The sequence below is a fragment of the Anneissia japonica genome, unplaced genomic scaffold (genome assembly GCF_011630105.1).
Source record: "Anneissia japonica isolate Jap-2015-1 unplaced genomic scaffold, ASM1163010v1 scaffold287868_len458714_cov195, whole genome shotgun sequence".
NCBI classification, from domain to species: Eukaryota; Metazoa; Echinodermata; class Crinoidea; order Comatulida; family Comatulidae; genus Anneissia; species Anneissia japonica.
The window spans coordinates 248,624-270,779 of record NW_022698322.1 but is presented as its reverse complement, the minus strand read 5'-3'; the positions used below and the strand labels follow the sequence as shown (position 1 = coordinate 270,779).

At 32.8% G+C, this 22,156-nt stretch overlaps 1 protein-coding gene across 3 annotated transcripts in view; it reads right to left on the bottom strand.

Annotated features, from left to right (window-relative positions):
- LOC117102495 (active breakpoint cluster region-related protein-like) overlaps positions 1-22,156 on the bottom strand; it is a 58,523-nt gene that overhangs the window by 23,506 nt on the left and 12,861 nt on the right. For all 3 annotated transcript variants that reach the window (XM_033242778.1, XM_033242780.1, XM_033242779.1), the window contains 6 exons: positions 21,882-22,057; positions 19,119-19,235; positions 13,252-13,437; positions 11,061-11,208; positions 3,869-3,921; positions 1,117-1,251 (listed from right to left, as the gene is read on the bottom strand). In XM_033242778.1, the coding sequence (XP_033098669.1) occupies positions 1,117-1,251; positions 3,869-3,921; positions 11,061-11,208; positions 13,252-13,437; positions 19,119-19,235; positions 21,882-22,057 (815 nt within the window). The remainder of the gene's footprint in view (positions 1-1,116; positions 1,252-3,868; positions 3,922-11,060; positions 11,209-13,251; positions 13,438-19,118; positions 19,236-21,881; positions 22,058-22,156) is intronic.

The window sequence follows — 22,156 nt, the reverse complement described above, 5'->3', positions numbered from 1 at the left end:
AAAGTGTACAGAAGCTGCACAAGTTGTGCTCTAACAAGCAATTTTGATCTAGTCGGGTTTTGAGTACACTATAGGAAATAGAAGCCAAAGGAACCATTGTTTACTGAAAGTGGCGATTGTTAAAATGATCCCTGCGCTTCTGCATTAGCTGTGCGTATTAATGAGAATCATTTGTTAGTAGTACGGACACTGGAACTCTTCGCAAGTCTTCGCAACACTCTTCACGGTACGAAGGTGAATAAATTGTATTCATGTTAACTAGCACCATAGAGCAAGATTTGTTATGTTTGCTGTGTGCGTTCATAGCTTGGCATAGCAACAAAATATTCCATTGTGTTGTAACCGTAGTAAAATCACTCCAGCTTTGAGATTTTTGCACATGAGACGCAAAAAAAATCGGAGACACTATATCGATTAATGATCAGTCTGGAATAGGAAAATTCAGTGCAAATCAAAGTGATGCCGTCACCACTGACGTATGAAACATTATATCAGCATGATATTATGAGAAATAATAAAATAAAGTGTGTTTCATTTCATTTCATTTATTCATTTATTTCCACACATCATCAAAGAAAACATATACTGTACATAGTTCATTGAAACAAGTATTGTGTGGGGGGGAAGAGTCGGATAAACCAAATAAGGTTTTAAGATTGACCCACCCCTTACAAAACAAAGAAAAAAAAATACAAAGACAATTAAACAATTATACACGATTCTTTTAAAATAAGGAAACAAAATTTTCACTAATCATCACAAAAATGCTGTGTGAACAAATACAGTACAGTAGGTATTTTACTGGTAGTGCTGTGCTGCCTAAATACATGGGTGTACATAGCTAGGGAGATGTGGGACAGGTGGCTTAGTTCTACCAAATAGGTTCAAGTACTAAAAAAAAAGCTGATTAGTTTATCATTGGAATAGGGATTTAGATCAGCATGCTCAATTTTCGCACTCCTCTCCCCCTCCAAGCCAAAACCAGACTATATCCCTGAAATATCTGAAAGTTTTTTTTTTATATTACTAGTCAATAAGTGGTCATAATACACAATGTCTTCTACGATAATGGAGGAGTATTCTTTTAGTCATAGAATTTTGAACCACCAGACTTACCCTTGCTTTGAAACTCTTTGTACGCTCCCTAGGTGCTTCGAAGCTCTGCTTCTGTAAGAATTGGTTAGAGCGATCGTGGACCTCTTTCATGATCTGGTAGTCAGGATGGATTTCAGGCGTGTGCCTCAGAAGATCCTGCAGATAAAACAGAAAATTATGATTAACTTTTACTCATAAAATCATTTTATTCAATAAGAAAGTGTTAAGCAAATGACATCTATTTAGAAACTTAGAACAGTGTTCCATGGCTGGTTACATGCAAAGAGAATTACACAAAAGGCAAAGGACATTCCATTAAAAAGCTTAGAGATAATATTAGCGAATATATGAAAATAATAATAATCATCAAATGAATAAAGTCAGTAAACTATTATAATTATTTCAATGCTGATTATGATAATGATGATTTTACTGATGATGATGATATGATGATGGTGATGATGATAATTTTGATGAAGCTGGTGATGGTGATAATAATATTATGATGATAATGATTAAATAATGATAATGATGGCAGTGGTAATGGTGACGAAAAAGGCAATTGTAATGGTCATGATAATAATGACAAAACAAAATACAAGAAAATTTACTGTCTTCGGAAATACAAAGAAATATTAGCATACACCATAATTTAAAAAAGATATTTAATAAAGTGATAAAAAAAAATGATAAAAACAATAATTTTGCCATAAATTATGATAACAATGTTGATAATGATAACGAATGTACAATGTTCCTGTGTGTCATTCTATATACAGTACATTTAAATGATAACTGCTAGTGAACGGAACAACAAAAAAAATCAAATATTAATGTTACCAATAAGAAAATCTCTTGGCAAACCGGACATGAGCTAAAAGATTGTAGTGTGGCTGATAAAAATACAAGTGCGTTGGTATTTCCTTCTTGTAAAATATTGAGGATGTAATCAATTCTGTTGACTATATGAACATTATGAGACAGTATAGGCTTTGGTTTCTAAGCCTTGACTTCAATTCCGGATTTAAAGTGGTTGTGTTTACAGCGTATATATGCACAACAATTCAATTTTATATATTTATTTATTCTGTCTTTAAATTGATAATACTTTCAGTGACGCAGTACTGGTTTCACAAGTAGACCACATAAACAAAAAAATAAATAAAAGAAATGCAAATCAGAAATAAAAATATAATGTAAAAAAAAAAATGTAAATATAAAGAAAAAAATTATTTAATTTGAATCAAGGCAAGACAAAATAACTTTGCAGAGGAAATGAATACAAATATTTCAGAGTTATGATCAAATTTTGTTAACGCTATCAGTCGAAATTCATTAAAATATTCTAATTTGGTTTAGAAGCTCATTCCATGTCTAGAAATCAAAGAGCTACATGTAATCGTCACCATAGCCAATAAAAAAGCAGGGTTCAGTATGTTTACATTTTTAATAAATATGCTGCATACAAGGTTACCCAACACTATATGTAGGTCTATGTTTTACACTTTAAATGCTTTTTAGCAGAAATGCGAATTTTAGTGGCCAATACGAAATTCTACATTAATGCAATGGTGTTTCAATGGTACTTCAACTAGTAGTAATAGGTTTCTGTGTAAAGCGAAAGTGAACACACGAGCCATTGTGCTTTGTTTTAATAAGCATATCAGTAAAATTGTACACTCCCTTAGAAGTACCACAATGTAATTACTCAGAACAACTAATCTTAACTTGGTAATCAGTGAAATACTATGAAATAAAACCCTATTTAAGAAACACTGAAAAGTTGAGATTCAACTTTATATAAATCTCTTAAAGTATTGATAGGAATAATAATTTCAAACAAGAATTTAGATTTCGTCCCAAAATCAGCACACCACCCATAGATATTGACATGGAGATTGCTATTGTGCCCATCATTTGTTATTGCTAAAAGATCATCATAATTCCTAAATAAACTATACCAAATTAATTGGAAATTGAACTTTAGAATTTTGCCTCAAGGGACTGCTAATGCTGACAGTGGCCGCAAACATTAAGATTTTTTTGACAAATGTTAGGCCTAGGCGCCTGGACATCTACGGTCTGTTTAGGTATGCACGAGAGTCTTCTACCCGCTGGAATTTTAAGGCTAGGTAAGTTTACAAAGGATAACTTAAATTCCAAAGCATACAATGCTAGGAGAACGCTAGGATAAGTAAATACACTATTCTGAACAATCGTATTGACTTTCATTGCCATTTTTTTCTCACATTAACAGTGGGGGGGGGGGGGGGGTTGGGGGGGGTGGTTTTTTTCATTACCATTGACCATTGACCTATACTTTTCCACTGATCACACTGTCATGTTTTTCATGTGTATTCCAAGTTATTTTACGTGACCGACTGTTAACACACATCGCTGAATCGGTCTATTATTCACAAAATTACAGTGTAAACATACACAAACATGTACGACTCCAACTAAAAAATGCCACTGTGGAACAACTACAAACACACTACAATTCCAGACAGATGAACAGGAGATGGTAGTGGATGTGGTGAGAGAAATAGAGTAGACAGCCGAAACCAACAGGATATAGCTGCTTTATCATTTGAGATCAATCTTTAGCAATGTACCAGAAGTCAATTAAGGCTTTTAACCTAAATGAACGGAGATGGATTTGCCGCCATCAGTCATGCGACCATCAGCCGATGCTGTGTGAGCCTGGCTTTAGTTCATACCTTATTATTGGATGTAAACATATAAAAATGTGAAAAATGGAACATATACTTACATGAAGAACTAAAGTTAATTTTGTCACCTTCTGTAAAGGTCCATAGAGAAGAGCTGAAAAAATAAAATAAATTTATTAATTTTATTTAAAAAAATCAAAGTTGAGTCTACAATATATATATTATTAATTATCTTACCTTTATTATTGTATACATACAGTAATATAAAATACACATATAAAAATGACATAGAATTCGAGCATTTTGAATATTTTTTTTAAAGCATTTTAATAGAAAACGAGTAGGCCTACTTTAAATGATGTGAATATTTACTACCTTTTCTAACTAACATAATTCGCTAATTATTATATGCAAAGACGTCATATCTGTTGTTATCTCTTAATTTCATATGTTTTGTTTGGAATATAATCTCATAAACAGACAGCCATAAATATTTTATCAGAAAGGGTCAATGGCCAAAAGGATATCAGTGACGTAGAGAAATGGTCAATTCTAGAAAGCATATATACGCAGAATGGAAAGGTGAACAAACTTAATTTCCATCTGTATATTCACAGATTAGTAATCTGTGGTATATCTAAAATGCTGGCTATCTACAAAGGATAAGATGTTTTTTGGTTTCTTTGTTTATCATCAATAAATGCGTCAATATTCTCTCATTACTTTATCAATCTTTGTATGTCCCAATTACAATTAACAATGGTTTGTTCTTCACAAGCCACTTAAAGGGACATATTGTGGCACTTAAATAGGTCATGGGGCACTTAAAAAGGACATAACCTTACTATGTTCAATGGATTACCATGGGGACCTTACAGATTTAACTGGCCATTTGAAGTATTGAAGGGATATATATGAAATTTTATGGAGTATTTGAGGAGATCAACATAGAGCAACCGCCTTCATGTTCAAATGAAAATAACTACATTGGTTATCTATGCGCATCAGATAAAAACAAATCATTTGTACTATTCTAAAAATTGCATTATGTTAGACAGTTAAAGCATAAAGGTGTGTTTTTTATTTGCTAACTTTCTATTAACTGTTCTTTTAAGATAAATTTCCTATGGCAGTAAAAAAAAACTTCTTTTACCATGCCATCCTTTGACATGAAATCAATTTAATGTAGTAGTAGTATATAATTATATATGATAATATTGATTTCTTGTGGCACAAACATTATAGTCATTTCATAATAAGATTAACACCAAATGATAAGAGCTGTTTCTATTTCAATTTTCAGTAGAAACATATCCAAATAATAATAAAGCATTTAACCAGATGAAATTATTCTAACATATGCAAAGTTGGGTATACCTTCAATATTGGTGTTATAGTTTTACTGTGGAAAATGTTATATAATGATATACCATGGTTATACTTTCACTATCACATTTTCGAAGTGCTATGTATAACCTGATGTCATTTTAAACCAAAAGTAAAAATATCTACAAAAACCAGATGAATTTATTCATATATCTAAAAAAAAGTTCAATATAACAAAAAATGTTAAATTATGCAAAATCCGATATACTGCTGCAGTAGTGAAAATTGTTATTTCCTCTTCTCATTTCATCTATGTAAATGTAGAAAAAATAATTTTTATGATACTCAAAAGAAACTAATATTAATATACTTTATATTAATAGTAAATTATCACTCGATTTGGCATGTAATGTGGTGTGAGTAAATTATAGAAATGAATATTCCCGCTCAGTAGGGGACGGAAATATCACTTCATAAAGTGCAATGCAAGGTTTGGGAACTGAATATGTAAAGTTTACATGGTCTCTGAACAGTAAATATGAAAATGAAAAGATTACGCTTACCACAGGCAGATTTAGGGAAACATTTTTGGAAAGTTAAAAAAAGACAGGAAAAAAAAAGAAATAATTGATCACCCAAAACGCTTCAGAGGTTATTTTCAGACGTCTAGAAAACAAAAATGTTTGCTGGGACATGCCCCTGGACCCCCTAGGTTGGTGTTGTCTTGATTGGCCCCATTTTTGGCCCCTTTTGCACATGTCTGGATCCGCCCCTGCATACAAACATAACAAGAAAATTTGGACTTCAGATTTGATAAAGGTATGCCTTGAGTTTCTGCTTTATTAATGTTGGGACGGTGACATAACTCGTCCTACATATTATGTTGATACTGGATTTAAAGTAGATTTTCTTTTCATAGAATTTAGGTCTATAAAGGAAATAAGTCTCATTTTAATCTACCCTGGACTACCAAGAAAAGGGAATGAATAACATTTATCAGGAATTTTTATATGGAATATACAGGAACCCCTCCAATTAGAGACCAACTCCAATTGAAGACCACATTTCTGCAGCCCCAAAGAAACACCTATCCTTCATCTATTTGTTAGATACTTTTTAATTAGAAACTAAAAATTCTAAAGACAAGGAAAACCCCGGTCCCAAGATTGATCTTTAATTTGAGGGAGAGTTGAAATTTACATTTTTTCATGCTTCACCAAACTACTCTGCAACTCATCATAACAAGGTTTCAGTGGATAGGGTATGTTTCTCAGGTAATTCCTGAATAATAAAAATGGATATGAAAACAATGAAGGGCAGTTACAACAGGAAGGAAAGGTGTATAGTATAATGGAATATACATTACATCTGTTCAACACCTAAGCATAAAACAGCAAACTAAAAATAAAATAAATGGCAAAATAATGTATGCCTATTAAACTACTAGGCCTCTATAATAAAAGAATGCTGAATTAAATTATGTACTATATTATATTATATTATATTGAAATAAGTAGGCCCACATATATATAATTACAATATTATACAATCCTGCCCAATAATTATAAAATTATACACTAATCATTTTAATCATTATTAGTACTTTTTATTTAAAGTTACACTATAATACTTTACATTTTTTCATGCTTCACAACTACTCTGCAACATGTTAATGTGAATACGAAAATCATAACAAGGTTTTAATGGATAGGGTAATTTACTTTGGTAATCCCTGAATAAAAATGGATATGAAAAACATTAACGGGCAGCTACTGTAAAACAGGGAGGAAAGGTGTATATAATGGAAAATACATTAATACCTAACCACAAAACACCAAACTTAAGTAATGGCCCTATGTTATTATACTACTAGGCCTATAATAAAGGAATGCTAAAGTAAATTATGTATATTATATTATATCATATATTGCAATAAGTAGCCTTACATATATATAATTACAGTATTATACAGTCCTGCCCAATAATAATGATAAATTTATACAGTAATCATTTTAATCATTATTAATATTTTTCATTTAAACTTAGACAAGACTTTTTTTATTCCTTGTTTAGCGCACTTATTTTTTTAAAGATCATCGGATGAGGGCGGAATAAAAATAAAAATAAAATTTTGTTTTCTTAATTAGCAAACAGTTTTGCCAATTAACATCCAGACGGAAAAGAAAATGAAAATAAAATTGTATTGGTGAATGTAAAATGGGATGGTTAAATGTTCTAAATTTATATAGTTAGGAAGAAATATACATATCTTATCTTTGGAGATTTCAAGGCAGCGGAGGGCGAAATAAGAAAGAAAAAAACAAACATTTTTTTCCTGAAATTTCAATTTTTTGTGGTGGTGGGTGTGCTAATTGGCCAAAATTAAAACTTTATTTTTATTCGAAATCATCAATATTTGCAGTCGGCGTGTTCGCTAAACAAGGTATAAAAACAGTCTCGCCTTACACTATAATGCTACATTTTTAAATACAGGTCTCAAACTAACTAAAGACCCCTCCAAGTAAACACCATCTCCAATTAAAGTCCATTTTCTGTGGTCCCAAATTAACATTAATTAATGTCTTTTATCTTTATTATTATTATTAACACCGAAGCTACTGATAGACCATGGAAACCCAGGTTCCAGCAGTGTTATTTAATTTGAGGGAGACATTTTATTTATCATTAAAAAAAATGTATTTATCATTAAAAAAAAAACTATAATCATAATAGCTTCAAACACAATCAAATTTTCATCTTGTTTTTATAATGAGAACAGACTATTTATAATTCCATGTTATGACTAATGAATATGGGTCTATAGATCACCTCAAGGCAAGGATTTCTCAATTACCATTCTTTCTTCAGATCCAGAAAAGTGTGTGAAATGCTCAATTAAAATCTTGTTTTCATATTTATTATGTTTGTATAGTCAAGCATAAACAAGTACTGAAAAATGAAGATCTCGGATCAACTACTCTAATAAAGCATGCATTACCAACATTAACATTTCTCAACCTTTGGTGAGTAACCTTCTCTTCCTTATAATTCAAAAGTGGCATTTCTACATAGAAATGATAATCATTTTCGAGTATCGTGCCCATCAGGATGCTAATCCAAGACTTTATGATTACCATTCGGAGACTCTACCAACCGAGATATATAGAAATGTATTTCAAATACATTTCATTTATATAATGTTACAGGTTAAATATAACAAGACAAATAATATTATGTACTGTAAATTATAATTAACAAAAAAAAATAGTATAAATTAAATTACAGAATTAGGTATTTTTTAAGCCTAAATCTATATAACATTCTGTAAATTATATTATGATTTTGTTTCTTTGTGTATCTTTAACAGTTGATGCATACTGTAGGTTCTTTTTAATTAAGTTTGTATTTTGATTGCAAATAAGGGTTCAATTTGCACTGTACCATGTCTACAGCAATGAAGAGAAATTAAAAAGAAATGATCAATCAAATAGGCATGAGACTGATCGATAAGCAATATATAATGCCTATATAAGAAGAGATTTGATTGGTTGATTACATCATAGTTGATTAGACTGAAGGATAAACTAATGATGGCTGACTAATTGAGTGAACAAATAATGTACAATGATTAAATAGTGGGAGAAATACTAAGTGATTAAGTGCAAAAGTGACCGACTGAGTTACTAGCTATTAATAATTTATTGGATTAGTAAGAGTCATATAATTGATTAACTGAAAGAGTTAAAGTAATGAATTAAGCAAACAAATGAATAGATGAATAAACAAATAAGAGAGCAACAGACAAAATAATGAACAAATGAACAAATAAAAAGTTAATGAATGACTGAAGAAATATATGTATAAAGAGAGTGAATGAGATGAAGAATAATTGGATAAATGAATGAGTCATAAGCAAATAAATGAATGAAAATATTTACAGGAGGGTGCAAGATCATTATTGATTGAATAATGGGATAAAGATGTACAGTAATGCGCCCTCAAATCTATCACTACTGTATATCTGCCGTTCAAGAATGTACCGTATATAGCATCCTACTATTACATACACGTCAAGGCTCACTGCATTTTTGCAGTCTATATTATGCTCTCAAGCTTGAGGACCAAAATCTCATGCATAAATGTAATGTTGCCTAAAACAGAAAATATATGTATAATTTGTTGCTCTCTTGCTCATTACAGTGCATAAAAATAGGATGGTTTTGTCGTTTCACATTCGAACACAAGTAAATGGTAGCACACCACACCCTGGTTGAGGTGGTTGGCTTTCTGCTTTAAGTAACCTTCTCAATATCAATTTTGATATTAAAGGGTGGGTCAATATTCGAAAATATCTTTTACTATTTTTTCAATGACATTAGATAAAACTAGCTGCATCAACACCAAATATGTCGTTCTTTTACAAAGCACTGTCAGTGTTGTCAGATAAGATCGAAGAAGACACTACCAACCAGGGGCGGATCCAGGATTTGAAAGAGGGGGGTTCAAAATGTTTTCAAAAAACTCAAAATGAAAGGGGGATGCGGGAGTTCTCCCTGGGAAAATGTTGATTCCTAGATGGCCAGAAATGAGCTTTCCTGACTTCTAAGGACTCTTTTAATGACCTTTAAGTTCTTCAAAATTTTTCCCCCTCTCGAAAAAGGTCAGGTAATTTTATTTCATTCTTCAGGAATATAGATAGAGAAAAAAGAAAAAAAAAAATAAAGACATACTCAATATGTTATTATATTCCAACAATATTGAGTAGTTAGATATGTAGTCTTTCTTTCAAGGATCGATGAACTGATAGGCCTGAAGAATTTCGAACATACAGTAATATTACGACGCTGAACAAAAAACAGTGTGTATAATTTTAGTTGAAGACTCTTTGAGCTAAGCCTAGTTTGTCTGATCTGCCAACATATGCCTAGGTAGGTTAGCATGCCTTTTGTAAGCCAAGACCCAGTAGTACTTTGTTACGCTTCTTCGCAGAAGGGGTTTTTAGTCCGAACCCCCTGAACCCTCCTGGATCCACCACTGCCAACAACCACACGCTCAGCTCATTGTGTGTGACAGGTTCGTGGACTGCAGAAATATGCATTCTCAGGAAAAATAATGCTATTTCTTAACCATTTTCAGTTGTAAAAATACTAGCCTAAAGAATGTATTTCCAAGCATCTAGGGAAGGATTTTTCCGAATGGCGGCATACCCAAGACCCATAGTAGGAGGGGTTTTTAAAACAAAATCTCCTGCCTGCAAATTGGTCTAACTTTGCATCTATGCTATTAATCTCCTGTCTGTTTGTATGTAAAATTTGTAGAAAATGAAAAAACAAAATGTGACCAATTAGTTTTGTCCACCCCCACAATCCCTAATTGATTGTTTCCTTCTGATTTAGAAAGATCAAATATGCATAATTGATAGGAAATCCATATTAAACGCCCCTAAAAAATGTAAAAGTATTTGAGCCATTTGAGTTAATCTATCATACTTTCTTCAAAACAGGAAAACATTAATACTAGTTAATTTTTTTTCAATTGTATGACATATGAATGATTGATATGTATGTATAATGAGGCATTTTCAGTTGTTTAATATTTTTTTTTATTTTATTGTTTTATTATATTTTTTGGCAAAGATTTAAATTCTGTCTATAACAAAATGATAAATAGTATGAATGTCACACAAAAAAAATTGACAAGGACATTTTATTCGACGTTTCGCTTTTATTTAAGGATCATCAGGAAGTTTAGCACAAATAGATTGAAAAAAATTGACATTCCAGCAAGTTTTGGCCATTATTTCAGAACGACGATTATCAACAAGTGACTGGTATGGCTTACCTTTACCACAAATGTAAAAAGTCAATGTCAATCAGAAAAATATGTGAAGATGAGATAATTCTGGATGAAAGATATTAATTATTATAATTATCATCACAATTATCTAAAAAAACTTAATCCTCTTACATTCCAGAGTTGCCGCTTCTCCGTTTGACATCTTGATGTTTTCTGCAATCTGGTTAAATTGTGGATTCTCCTTACGGCATCTGTCCAGTACCGCAATAGATTGCTGGTAATTGCTTGCATATTCTTCGTGCAAGTACATATGACCTTCCTATGTAAACAACCAAGGTAAAAAAAAAACGTTAGGTAATGGCCAAGTCATACGAATCAATCAATATAAGACAGGAAAATGATGATAATAACAAGTATTTCTATCGTGCCCAGGGAATCCTATAATTCCCAGGGAATGTTCACATGTCATTACGTTCACATTTTACACCATGTACAGCATTTCATTAAAAACTGTTTATGAGTCTCAATTATAAAATTTATAGGAATTACGAAAAGCAACTTCAACCAACTAAAATTTGTATAATATAATTATCAAAAATTATATATTTCAAGAATCAATGTACTTTGAAAAAATTCCTCTGATAGGATGTTTTTCTTTTTTATTCTTATATATATTTTAATGTATTTATATATTCATGATTCGGAAAGAAATGCAAAATAAAATGATCAATAAAAATAATAAATAAAATAATATATTAAATGCAATGATCCTTCTAACCAAAAACTGGAACAAGTCACTGAAAGTTTGATCTGGGGTCCACTCCTTGAGTCGCGCTTCCAGGTTATTGCGGAACTCTTGGTGCACCTGACACAGCTCTGCAATCTTGTAGAACAAGCAACTGTAATCTTCAGATGATAGAATTGGTTGTGAGGTGTTCATATTTCCACTGAATACCTTCATTACCTGATAAAAATTAAAAAGAGTAAAGTTTATAAACATGTGAAAAGAAATTTAAATTTTCAACATGGTCAAAAGGTTATGAAAAACAATAATAATTTCAAATTAAAAACATGTATATACAGGACTACCTCCACTTAAAGACCACTTTTGGAAATGTTTAACAACACTGATCTTTAATTAGAATAATAATTTAAACATTTAAACATAAAAGACATTTGTTGTTTGGGACCACAGAAAAGTGGTCTTTAATTGGTGGTGGTCTTTAATTAAAGGGAGACCTGTATTATTTGCAAAATGTAATTCTGGTACCAAGTTGGCTAAAAATCATCCCCATGATATATTTCCGATGGAAACATGCCCTTCCCAAATGAGAGCTTAGGTCCTTTCCCAGCATTGGTACTGCCAGTCCTAACTTAAAGAAAAGTCTTAAGCAATGATTGAGATCACTTTGACAACCCGTGTGGTATTTAACTTGTAACTTTTTTTTTGTAGAATCATCGTCATATGTCAAATGTCAAGCTAAAAAATGTGATGCTAAATACTTCAAATGTCTATAACCATTAACTATGTCAATGAGATATCGTTATATCTTATCCTTGGAAAATTTAAGTGGGCACGAACTAAACCTGAAGAAGCAACACTAACAGCATTATAATACCGCGATGCATTATTGCTGACATTTTTCAGGAATATAATAACATATAATTGCAGACAGTTAATTACGACACCAAAAGAAAGTGCTGACATCATAATTTTGGCAATGCTCTAAGATATTTTTAGTAAAATGCTTTCAAAGAGAAAGTCTCCAAAATTGATATTTTTATTATTTTGAACAAAATAGCCCTCAAATCAAAATTTGTATCTTCTGTTTTTTGTACCATAACTTACGTCAATGAAGGGAAATCTGATAATTCTGAAAATAGCAGATGCATAAAAATGATGTCAGTATTTCCTGACTTTTAGTAATACAATAAATGAACTGTAAAGAAAAGAAAGCTTTAGGTATGCAGGCCAAACAGATCTGTTCAAATAACAAGTATTTCTATCGTGCCCAGGGAATCCTATAATTCCCAGGGAATGTTCACATGTCATTACGTTCACATTTTACACCATGTACAGCATTTCATTAAAAACTGTTTATGAGTCTCAATTATAAAATTTATAGGAATTACGAAAAGCAACTTCAACCAACTAAAATTTGTATAATATAATTATCAAAAATTATATATTTCAAGAATCAATGTACTTTGAAAAAATTCCTCTGATAGGATGTTTTTCTTTTTTATTCTTATATATATTTTAATGTATTTATATATTCATGATTCGGAAAGAAATGCAAAATAAAATGATCAATAAAAATAATAAATAAAATAATATATTAAATGCAATGATCCTTCTAACCAAAAACTGGAACAAGTCACTGAAAGTTTGATCTGGGGTCCACTCCTTGAGTCGCGCTTCCAGGTTATTGCGGAACTCTTGGTGCACCTGACACAGCTCTGCAATCTTGTAGAACAAGCAACTGTAATCTTCAGATGATAGAATTGGTTGTGAGGTGTTCATATTTCCACTGAATACCTTCATTACCTGATAAAAATTAAAAAGAGTAAAGTTTATAGACATGTAAAAAGAAATTTAAATTTTCAACATGGCCAAAAGGTTATGAAAAACAATAATAATTTCAAATTAAAAACATGTATACAGGACTACCTCCACTTATAGACCACTTTTGGAAATGTTTAACAACACTGATCTTTAATTAGAATAATAATTTAAACATTTAAACATAAAAGACATTTGTTGTTTGGGACCACAGAAAAGTGGTCTTTAACTGGAGGTGGTCTTAAATTAGAGGGAGACCTGCATTATTTGCAAAATGTAATTCTGGTACCAAGTTGGCTAAAAATCATCCCCATGATATATTGCCGATGGAAACATGCCCTTCACAATTGAGAGCTTAGGTCCTTTCCCAGCATTGGTACTGCCAGTCCTAACTTAAAGAAAAGTCTTAAGCAATGATTGAGATCACTTTGACAACCCGTGGTATTTAACTTGTAACTTTTTTTTTGTAGAATCATCGTCATATGTATGTCATATGTCAAGCTAAAAAATGTGATGCTAAATACTTCAAATGTCTATAACCATTAACTATGTCAATGAGATATCGTTATATCTTATCCTTGGAAAATGTAAGTGGGTACGAACTAAACCTGAAGAAGCAATACTAACAGCATTATAATACCGCGATGCATTATTGCTGACATTTTTCAGGAATATAACAACATATAATTGCAGACAGTTAATTACGACATCAAAAGAAAGTGCTGACATCATAATTTTGGCAATGCTCTAAGATATTTTTAGTAAAATGCTTTCAAAGAGAAAGTCTCAAAATTGATATTTCTATTATTTTGAACAAAATAACCCTCAAATCAAAATTTGTATCTTCTGTTTTTTGTACCACAACTTACGTCAATGAAGGGAAATCTGATAATTCTGAAAATAGCAAATGCATAAAAATGATGTCAGTATTTCCTGACTTGTAGTAATACAATAAATGAACTGTAAAAAAAAGAAAGCTTTAGGTATGCAGGCCAAACAGATCTGTTCAAACGTGACTTTTGTAAAAATTCCTCCAAGCTCTCTTTCAACATTTGTACTACACAATTCTAGATATTATCTTTGCCCCAAAGCAAATACAACATTGATATTCTTTGTTCCACTTTTTTAAAGGACCAGGACCTGGGAGGGGGAATACCGAAAGCAGAATTTGTGCATAATCTGAGTGTTTGAACATGAGTAGCAATATTGGTTGGGGAAACGGATATCAGTTTCAACTCCTCAAACTGTCAATCCATCACTAAAATCATTGCTAATGGCTGCATGAATACTCGCCAGATCACTATTAGGTGATCTCCATATTCCTAGGCCCTGCTTAGAACTGTTCAAAATTTCTTTCAGCTTCAATGCCCCCTCGTTTTTTAACTCACTCCCTTTAAAAATCAAAAAATTCTACAAGCATCTCATCCTTTAAGTCTAACCTCAAAAGCTACAGGTATCTCTCTCTTTCCATGGTTTAGTTATTTTTTTCCCTCTGTCCCTCTCTCTCCCCTCACCCCTCTGTCTCCCTCTTTTTCTTCAGGCTGGCCCTAAACTTGTATTTTTTATTTGTTTATTTTTTTTTTAACTTCATTATTTTTTGCTTTTCTTTTTTTTTTGCCTTTATTATTCTGCTTTTAATTATTTTAGTCAATTTAATTTTATTTTAACTTTTATTTATATAATATGTATATATATATTGTAATAATTTCTTTTGCTTTGTTACTTGGTTTTGATTATTTTATCATTTTAGTTTGTTTATTGCAATTGATGAAATAAATAAATAAATAAACATAAAGGGAAAATTATGACTGGTCCAATAGTCTTATCATTGCAATGAACCAGGTACCTACATTTCAAACTTAACAAATAACTTGTCATTAATTCTATACATACTCATCCTTCTTTAGTATAGGGGTAGGGGATTTCATGTTCTGGTATATCTTTCTTTATTGTCAAGGAAAGCAAGTGCCTTCATCATATTGTTAAAATGATTTCAATTATATGTAAAGGTATGAATGGAGGGGAGAGTACATGAACTTTCTCCATCTGTAGTAAATTGGGACAATGTGGTTTTTGGCATACAATGAGACCTTTATGAAAGATGTTAACCACAGTATCTGGAAAATTGATTGATTGATTCCACACTTTGAAGTGCTATTGTATGTTATGCAGTACAGAATATTATTATGTGCAAAGGGAGTCTGCTTTGGATCTTATTTTTTTTTTTATTTCCCAAAAGGTGTCTAATCAATCAATCAGTTTATTTCATTTTTTGCATCAATATATTACAGTGCATGGTCAACTGTACCGGAGGAAAAATATTTTTCGATATGTTGTAGCACTGATTTTTCGAAGACAGAAAAAATTTGTCTTATGAAAAACTGGGGAACGATGAATGAGGTACAGATTTTTGAATAACTGCCCTTTTTTACACCTTTTTCCCCCAATTTTTTGCTGGAAAATATACATTTTTCCAGCAAAGAATCCTTAAGAATACGTTTAAATTTTGCAAGGCTTGAAGGCTGCTTACTTTGATTTGGTAGGTCAATATTTAGGACCAGTGAAAAAAATTATTTTCTTGGACAGAAATAAATCTGTAAACGAAAAGATGAAGCTTGACGAGGTGAATACGAGTGGACGAGTGGTAATTGCTGTTCAATGAAAAGGGTGTCTTAAGAATGGTAGGTCCTCTCGGTTTTAACTAAAAACATTAAAATACCTTTGTTGTCAATAAGGTCAGATATTTCAAAGATAATTCTTTGTTGGTAAAATAGTGGTGTTCATTGTGCTAACCTATGAGTATTTGAGATTGAGCAGTTAATTTTTGAAGCAGAATTTTTGTGAGATATTCTTCTTACACCGTCATCCAGACAAGAGTTAGTTTAAACATGGTAAAATAAGTGAATCATAAATTAATATTTAACATATCACCAGGTACAAATATTTTCAGCTTGTGTATGGTACCGACATTTCTTGCAATAGTTTTACATGGATTTTGGTGTGAGTGTTCCATTCCTATCTATGTGTATGCCTAGATATATTAGTAGATGCACTCTAGCAAATAATACTTGGTGAAAAGCTACAGGTATTTGTAATTCAGAGATAGTGCTTCTAAAAAGCATATACAGTAGTTATGTTTTTTAAGATTAAGATGGAGGTGATTTGCATGGATCCAATCAGCTATTTTCAGAAGTTTATTGTTGGCGGCATAGTATATACTTGAGTCATGTGCAAAGAGTATAAATGGTAACAACTGTGAATACTTCACAAAGTCATTATATATGATGAACAGCAGGGGCTAAGTATAGATCCATGGGGAACCCCGCCCCCCCCCCCCAGGGCTGCCAAGAGGCTGTGGACCAGGGGCAGCTTTGCCCACTGGCTGTGGGTCCGGGGGGCGCCTAAACTGTCCAGTAGGTTCCAGGGGTAGAGACCAGATGGGGAGGGGGGTGGGACGAAACCCACAGAAGCTACGACCTTGTAACGGATAGAGGACTAATTTAATCGATTATAGAGTGCTTGATTTTTTTATTTCAACAATAAAATTGCAGAAACATGAAAAGTAAAAAACTATTTTTCATTTTACTCAAACGTTGTTTATTTATTCAATTAAAAATTTTTTTTTACCTAGCAGCCAAGGCAACTGTCGGGCTTTGGTCCCAGGGCACTTTCCTCGTCTACCTTAGCCTCTTGGCACCACTGGGAAACTCACACTTGACAAAGGCATAATCAGATTTCAAACCATCCATCAAATTTAGTCATACTTGTCAAATAACTTCTGAACCACTCCAAGGTCTGACTATGAATCCCATAGTGAGATAGTTTCAGAGAAGTATTTCGTGATCAATAGAGTGGTCCAGGAAAATACCGATGGTGTGTTGGCGTTTTCCAAGGGTACATATCAGTAATCTTCTCTACTACAGTATATTTAAGTCATGGATGGTTGAATGCTTTTCTCGAACACCGAATTGCAAGTTCGTTAGGATACATTTACCTTTATATACCGTCAATAAGGATATTGGGCGATATTTTCCACATCCTTGGGTTCCCTTTCTTAAAAATTAGAATGACCTAATTTCTTTTGGTTCAATGGTAAAGTGCCAGTTGTAACCGAGAGGTTACAAATGTATGATAAGTGAGTTAGCAGTTCAGTAATTACATTTTTAACCAACCTGGACACTTGTTTTTTTCTGCAAATTATGTACAATATCATGAATTTCCATTTTAGTCACTGGATAAATAAACATTGAATGTAGATTTGATGTATCCGAGAATTCTTGGTGACTTATGTTGGTGGAATTTCATTAGCTAAACTTACGCTTCCCCGATCAGTGTCCCACCCCCCTCACCCCACCTTGTTTTCCAATACCCCTATAGATATGCCACTGTTGCCATAGTGAACAATACTTTAACTGAATCTAATATTTTTTTGGTCCAAAATCACCCTTCAGTTTGAATAGATAGAAATAAATTGTTTTATTAATAATGTCAGTTCCTGCAAAACCCATCCCACCAAAAATATAGACTCATTGTCCCCTTTTTAAAATCCTGGATACCCTTCCCTACATCAGAACAGTTCCCTGTATATCCCTCAATCTGTAATAAGGAAATATTATTATATACTATTGTGCAGACCAGACCACTAGTTCCTTCCACGCGAGCAGGTTATTATCATCCGACTTCTGTTTGTCTATTGGTGTGAATAAAAATCCTAGATATTATTATTATTTAATTCAGCTTCCTGATAATATATAGAATAAAACACAGATTTCCTGTTCGTCTGTTTGCGGGGATTAATAACTGAACTATACTAATTTGCATAATTACTGAAGCTTGCAAGCAACACATTGAACATGTCTAGAATCAATATGCCACTATAATAACAACAGAAGAATATATTGTAGTATTGTACCAGAAAACTGTTAAAAAAAAAGTGTTGGACTTATGTTAACAAAAAGGATCTATCTAATTCCCCACCCACTTTCTGCACAAACAGATCCAGTATTAACTACTGGGGTGAAGCATCTTCTTTCACCCCCACCCCCTCTTCTTCCCACCCCTCCCTACCCCAGAAGTACAACTGCAGCTCTGCTCTAACGTTGTGCATTTTGGTGGTTCTACTAGGGAACAGTGAAATTACAAATGTGTAAATTTCACTGTTCCCTGGTTCTACCTTCTTTTAAGCACTTCTTGGCACAAGGGCTCATGATCTGTAAAAAAAAATCTGTAAGTACCTATCTTTCGAATCATGTACCTGCCTGCCCCCCCCCCCACCTTTTGAAGGTTAAAAAAAAAAAAAGAAAGAAAATTTAAAAAATGATCGCCGAAAAAAAAAAATGCCTCAGAAGTTATTTTCGGGTGTCTAGAATACAAAAATTTCACAGGGACATGCTCTGGGACCCTCTAGGGTAGTATTATCTCGGTCGGCACAACTTTTGCCCCCCCCCCCTATTTAGGCCACTCCCCTTTTTGAACATCTCTGGATACGCCCCTGCATTCCATGAAAAATAAGTTGAATTACAAAGTACTGTACTAGGGTATGTATATTTAGATGTTGTAAGTGAGTTAATAATTATACTTTTGTTGGGTAATTATAAAATATTAGTACGTTTACAATAAATGTTTGTTATGGTTGTCATATTCAGGTGTTTTGTTGTAACCCTTACCGTAAGAAGGCACTCCATTGAAGTAATATATTTTTTCTCGCTGTCCAGTACTGTGCCTAATATTATACGTCGCAGGTTTAAATCTTCAACATCTGGAGTAGAATATTTTTTTGCAAGCTGTCGAGAAGAGAAGCAGAAATTAAAATTAAATTGTATATTATATATTACGAATATTTCCATCTTGGTACAATACTTCAGGCTCATTAAAACAGAAGTTCCAAGTCTATTGGAACTCATAATTTTGCATGTTTTCACTGCTTTATTATCAATTATATCAAGGAATTCAGTGCCAATTGGTATCATGTATGTGCAGCAAAATAAAATTAGTTGTGTTAAAAAAGCTCATTAACCAGATCAGTGGCAGATTCAAAGGGGAAGTCGGTTCGGGCCCCTAAATATATCAATATTATGAAAAAAATCAGCTAAAAAAGAAATTTCAGAGAGGGTCATTTCCGGCCATCTTCAGATACCTAAATTTTATATTTTCCTACCCCAGGCAACAACCGTAGTGGGGTTGATGTATTCTGGACCCCTGCGTCTGTAAAATCCCTGTCTCTTATACACATCTAGATGTGTACTGCCACCGCACATCTCCTGGAAATGACTTCTTCCAACTTGGGACCCCTGACAAAATTTGTACTGGTTATTTACTAATTACTCTTTTTTGTCCATATTAGGCAAGACTCTTTTTATTCCTTGTTTTAAATACTTATTTTTTTAAAGATCACCGGAGGAGGGTGGAATAAAATTAAAAATGAAATTTTGTTTTATTTGGCGAACAGTTTTGCCAAAAATACCCAGATGGAGGCGAAAATAAAAATAAAATTTTATTGGTGAATGTAAAATAGAATGGTTAATGCTTCAAATTATTATAATTAGGAAGAAATACACATATCATCTTTGGAGATTTCAAGGCAGCGGAGTGCATAATATAAACAATAAAGAAAAACTTTTATTTTTTTCTTAAAATTTCACTTTTTTGTGGCGGCGGGTACGCTAATTGCCCAAAAATAAAATTTTATTTTTATTCGAAATCATCAATATTTGCAGTCGGTGGGTTTGCTAAACAAGGTATAAAAAGAGTCTCGCCTAAGGGATGTGGAGTTGCCCATTGTTGTCATTAGTAAACAGAATACTGATGTCAAATTATTGTATATCGTAAGAACATGGAGATATTTTCATCATCAGAACTTCTAGTCAGGTTTTGGTGTGTTGATCCCTGGCACAGCAGGGCCGAGGCTTGGTGTCAAAGAGAATTTCAAATAGGCCGTAGATAAGTATAAAATTTGGTCAAACTATTGAATATCATAAGAACATGGAGATATTTTTCATCATCAGAACTTCTAGCCAATTTTTGGTATGTTGGTCCCGAGGCGTGGTGTCAAGAAAATCTTAAATTTATTAGTCTGCAGAATGTTGGCCTTGAAACAGAGATTCAAAAGAATCCTGTTTTGAAGAACTCAACTCAATATCTCACAACTTAAACATACTTAACCACAGAAGGTCATCATACTATTACAGGATATATTGTTAATGTTAATTTAAACCACAAATTGTCAAACAATACACACACAAGCAAAAAAAGTCATATCAAATGCCACAAATTGCAGGATAACCACAAAGTGCCAGTGTTTGTCACTACAACCCATCATCACATCGCTATCATGTAGTACTGTACATTACAGTATAATGCACGAGTCACAGTGACGTCATCCCGACAAATGAAACATATTGTCATATTTGCACAATAGCTTGCCAACAGCATGATCATAATGTAATGAGCCAGTACAGACTTAAATTAAATATTATATCTTATCATATTTGGTATGTTTTGCCACATGAATGATTATAATGTTGTGAATATCAATCCGGAAGTTGCGGCTGATCGCACCACCTGGTCGCATATGATACATCCACCATACAGTCTGTATAGGCTTTAACAGTTTTACCCTCACATGCGGATATAGCAGACATTAAATGATAATGATGATGACTATGATGATGATGATGATGATGATGAATGGTATCATGAAAATTATGTGATGTCATAAATGATCATAATATGATTACATAGTGTTTATGACATGATCACATCTAGCATCATATACTGTATAACTGAAATAAGTTTTTTGATTTAAATAATGTAGTCTATTAATGAGTGCAGAGTGTCATGAATTATCACATCATGTCGCATACTGACTGCATAGCGTCATTGCTAGATCACATAAAGTAATGTTGTTAATGTCTTGAATGTCATGAATGATTTATATCTTATAATTTGTGTGATCACATCACGATCATATATATCATATAGTGTCATAGTGATCACATGATGTTTTATTGCATAATATAGTGCCGTTAATGATCGAATACTGACACGTATGATCACGTCATGTCAATAGTGATCACATAGCATTGATTGAATAGCACAGTATGATCATAATACAGGGCTGGCGGAACGTCTCTGTTGGGTGGCCCACTAGCATAAAGTGGAGGCCCCCACAGTGTTTCTTTGCGACCATACAAACATCTACATCTATAGGCATTATATATTTTCTGCCAAAAAGTGGGGGGGGGAAGGGGCCCAGGTCTCCCCCACCCTCCAGTTCGGCCGACCATGTAATGGAGTATCCTATAATAATGAAAATATAATTAATTCCATAAGTCTATTTATACGAATGTTAAATAAATATCATTACACAGTTTTACTCACACCTCACTATAGATTGATGGTACAAACATATCTACAAAAACAGAACTTACGGCATCATCGATTTGTACTTGTAGGAGGTCGCAAGTGGCGTCTACTTCTTCCTTAGGTATTAATTCATCGTACAATGTCTGCGGCCTCTTTTTTGTAGTGGGGTCTTCAAACTTAATCATAGTGGCGTCTTCTGGTGAGTTTGAAATACATGTTCCAGAATCGACTGAATTTGAATCTAAAGAACAAAAACAATTAACACTATTATATTCTAGTACATTGGTGAACAACTAACAGAGAAATTATATGATATTAACATGAGGAACCTTTAGACCTT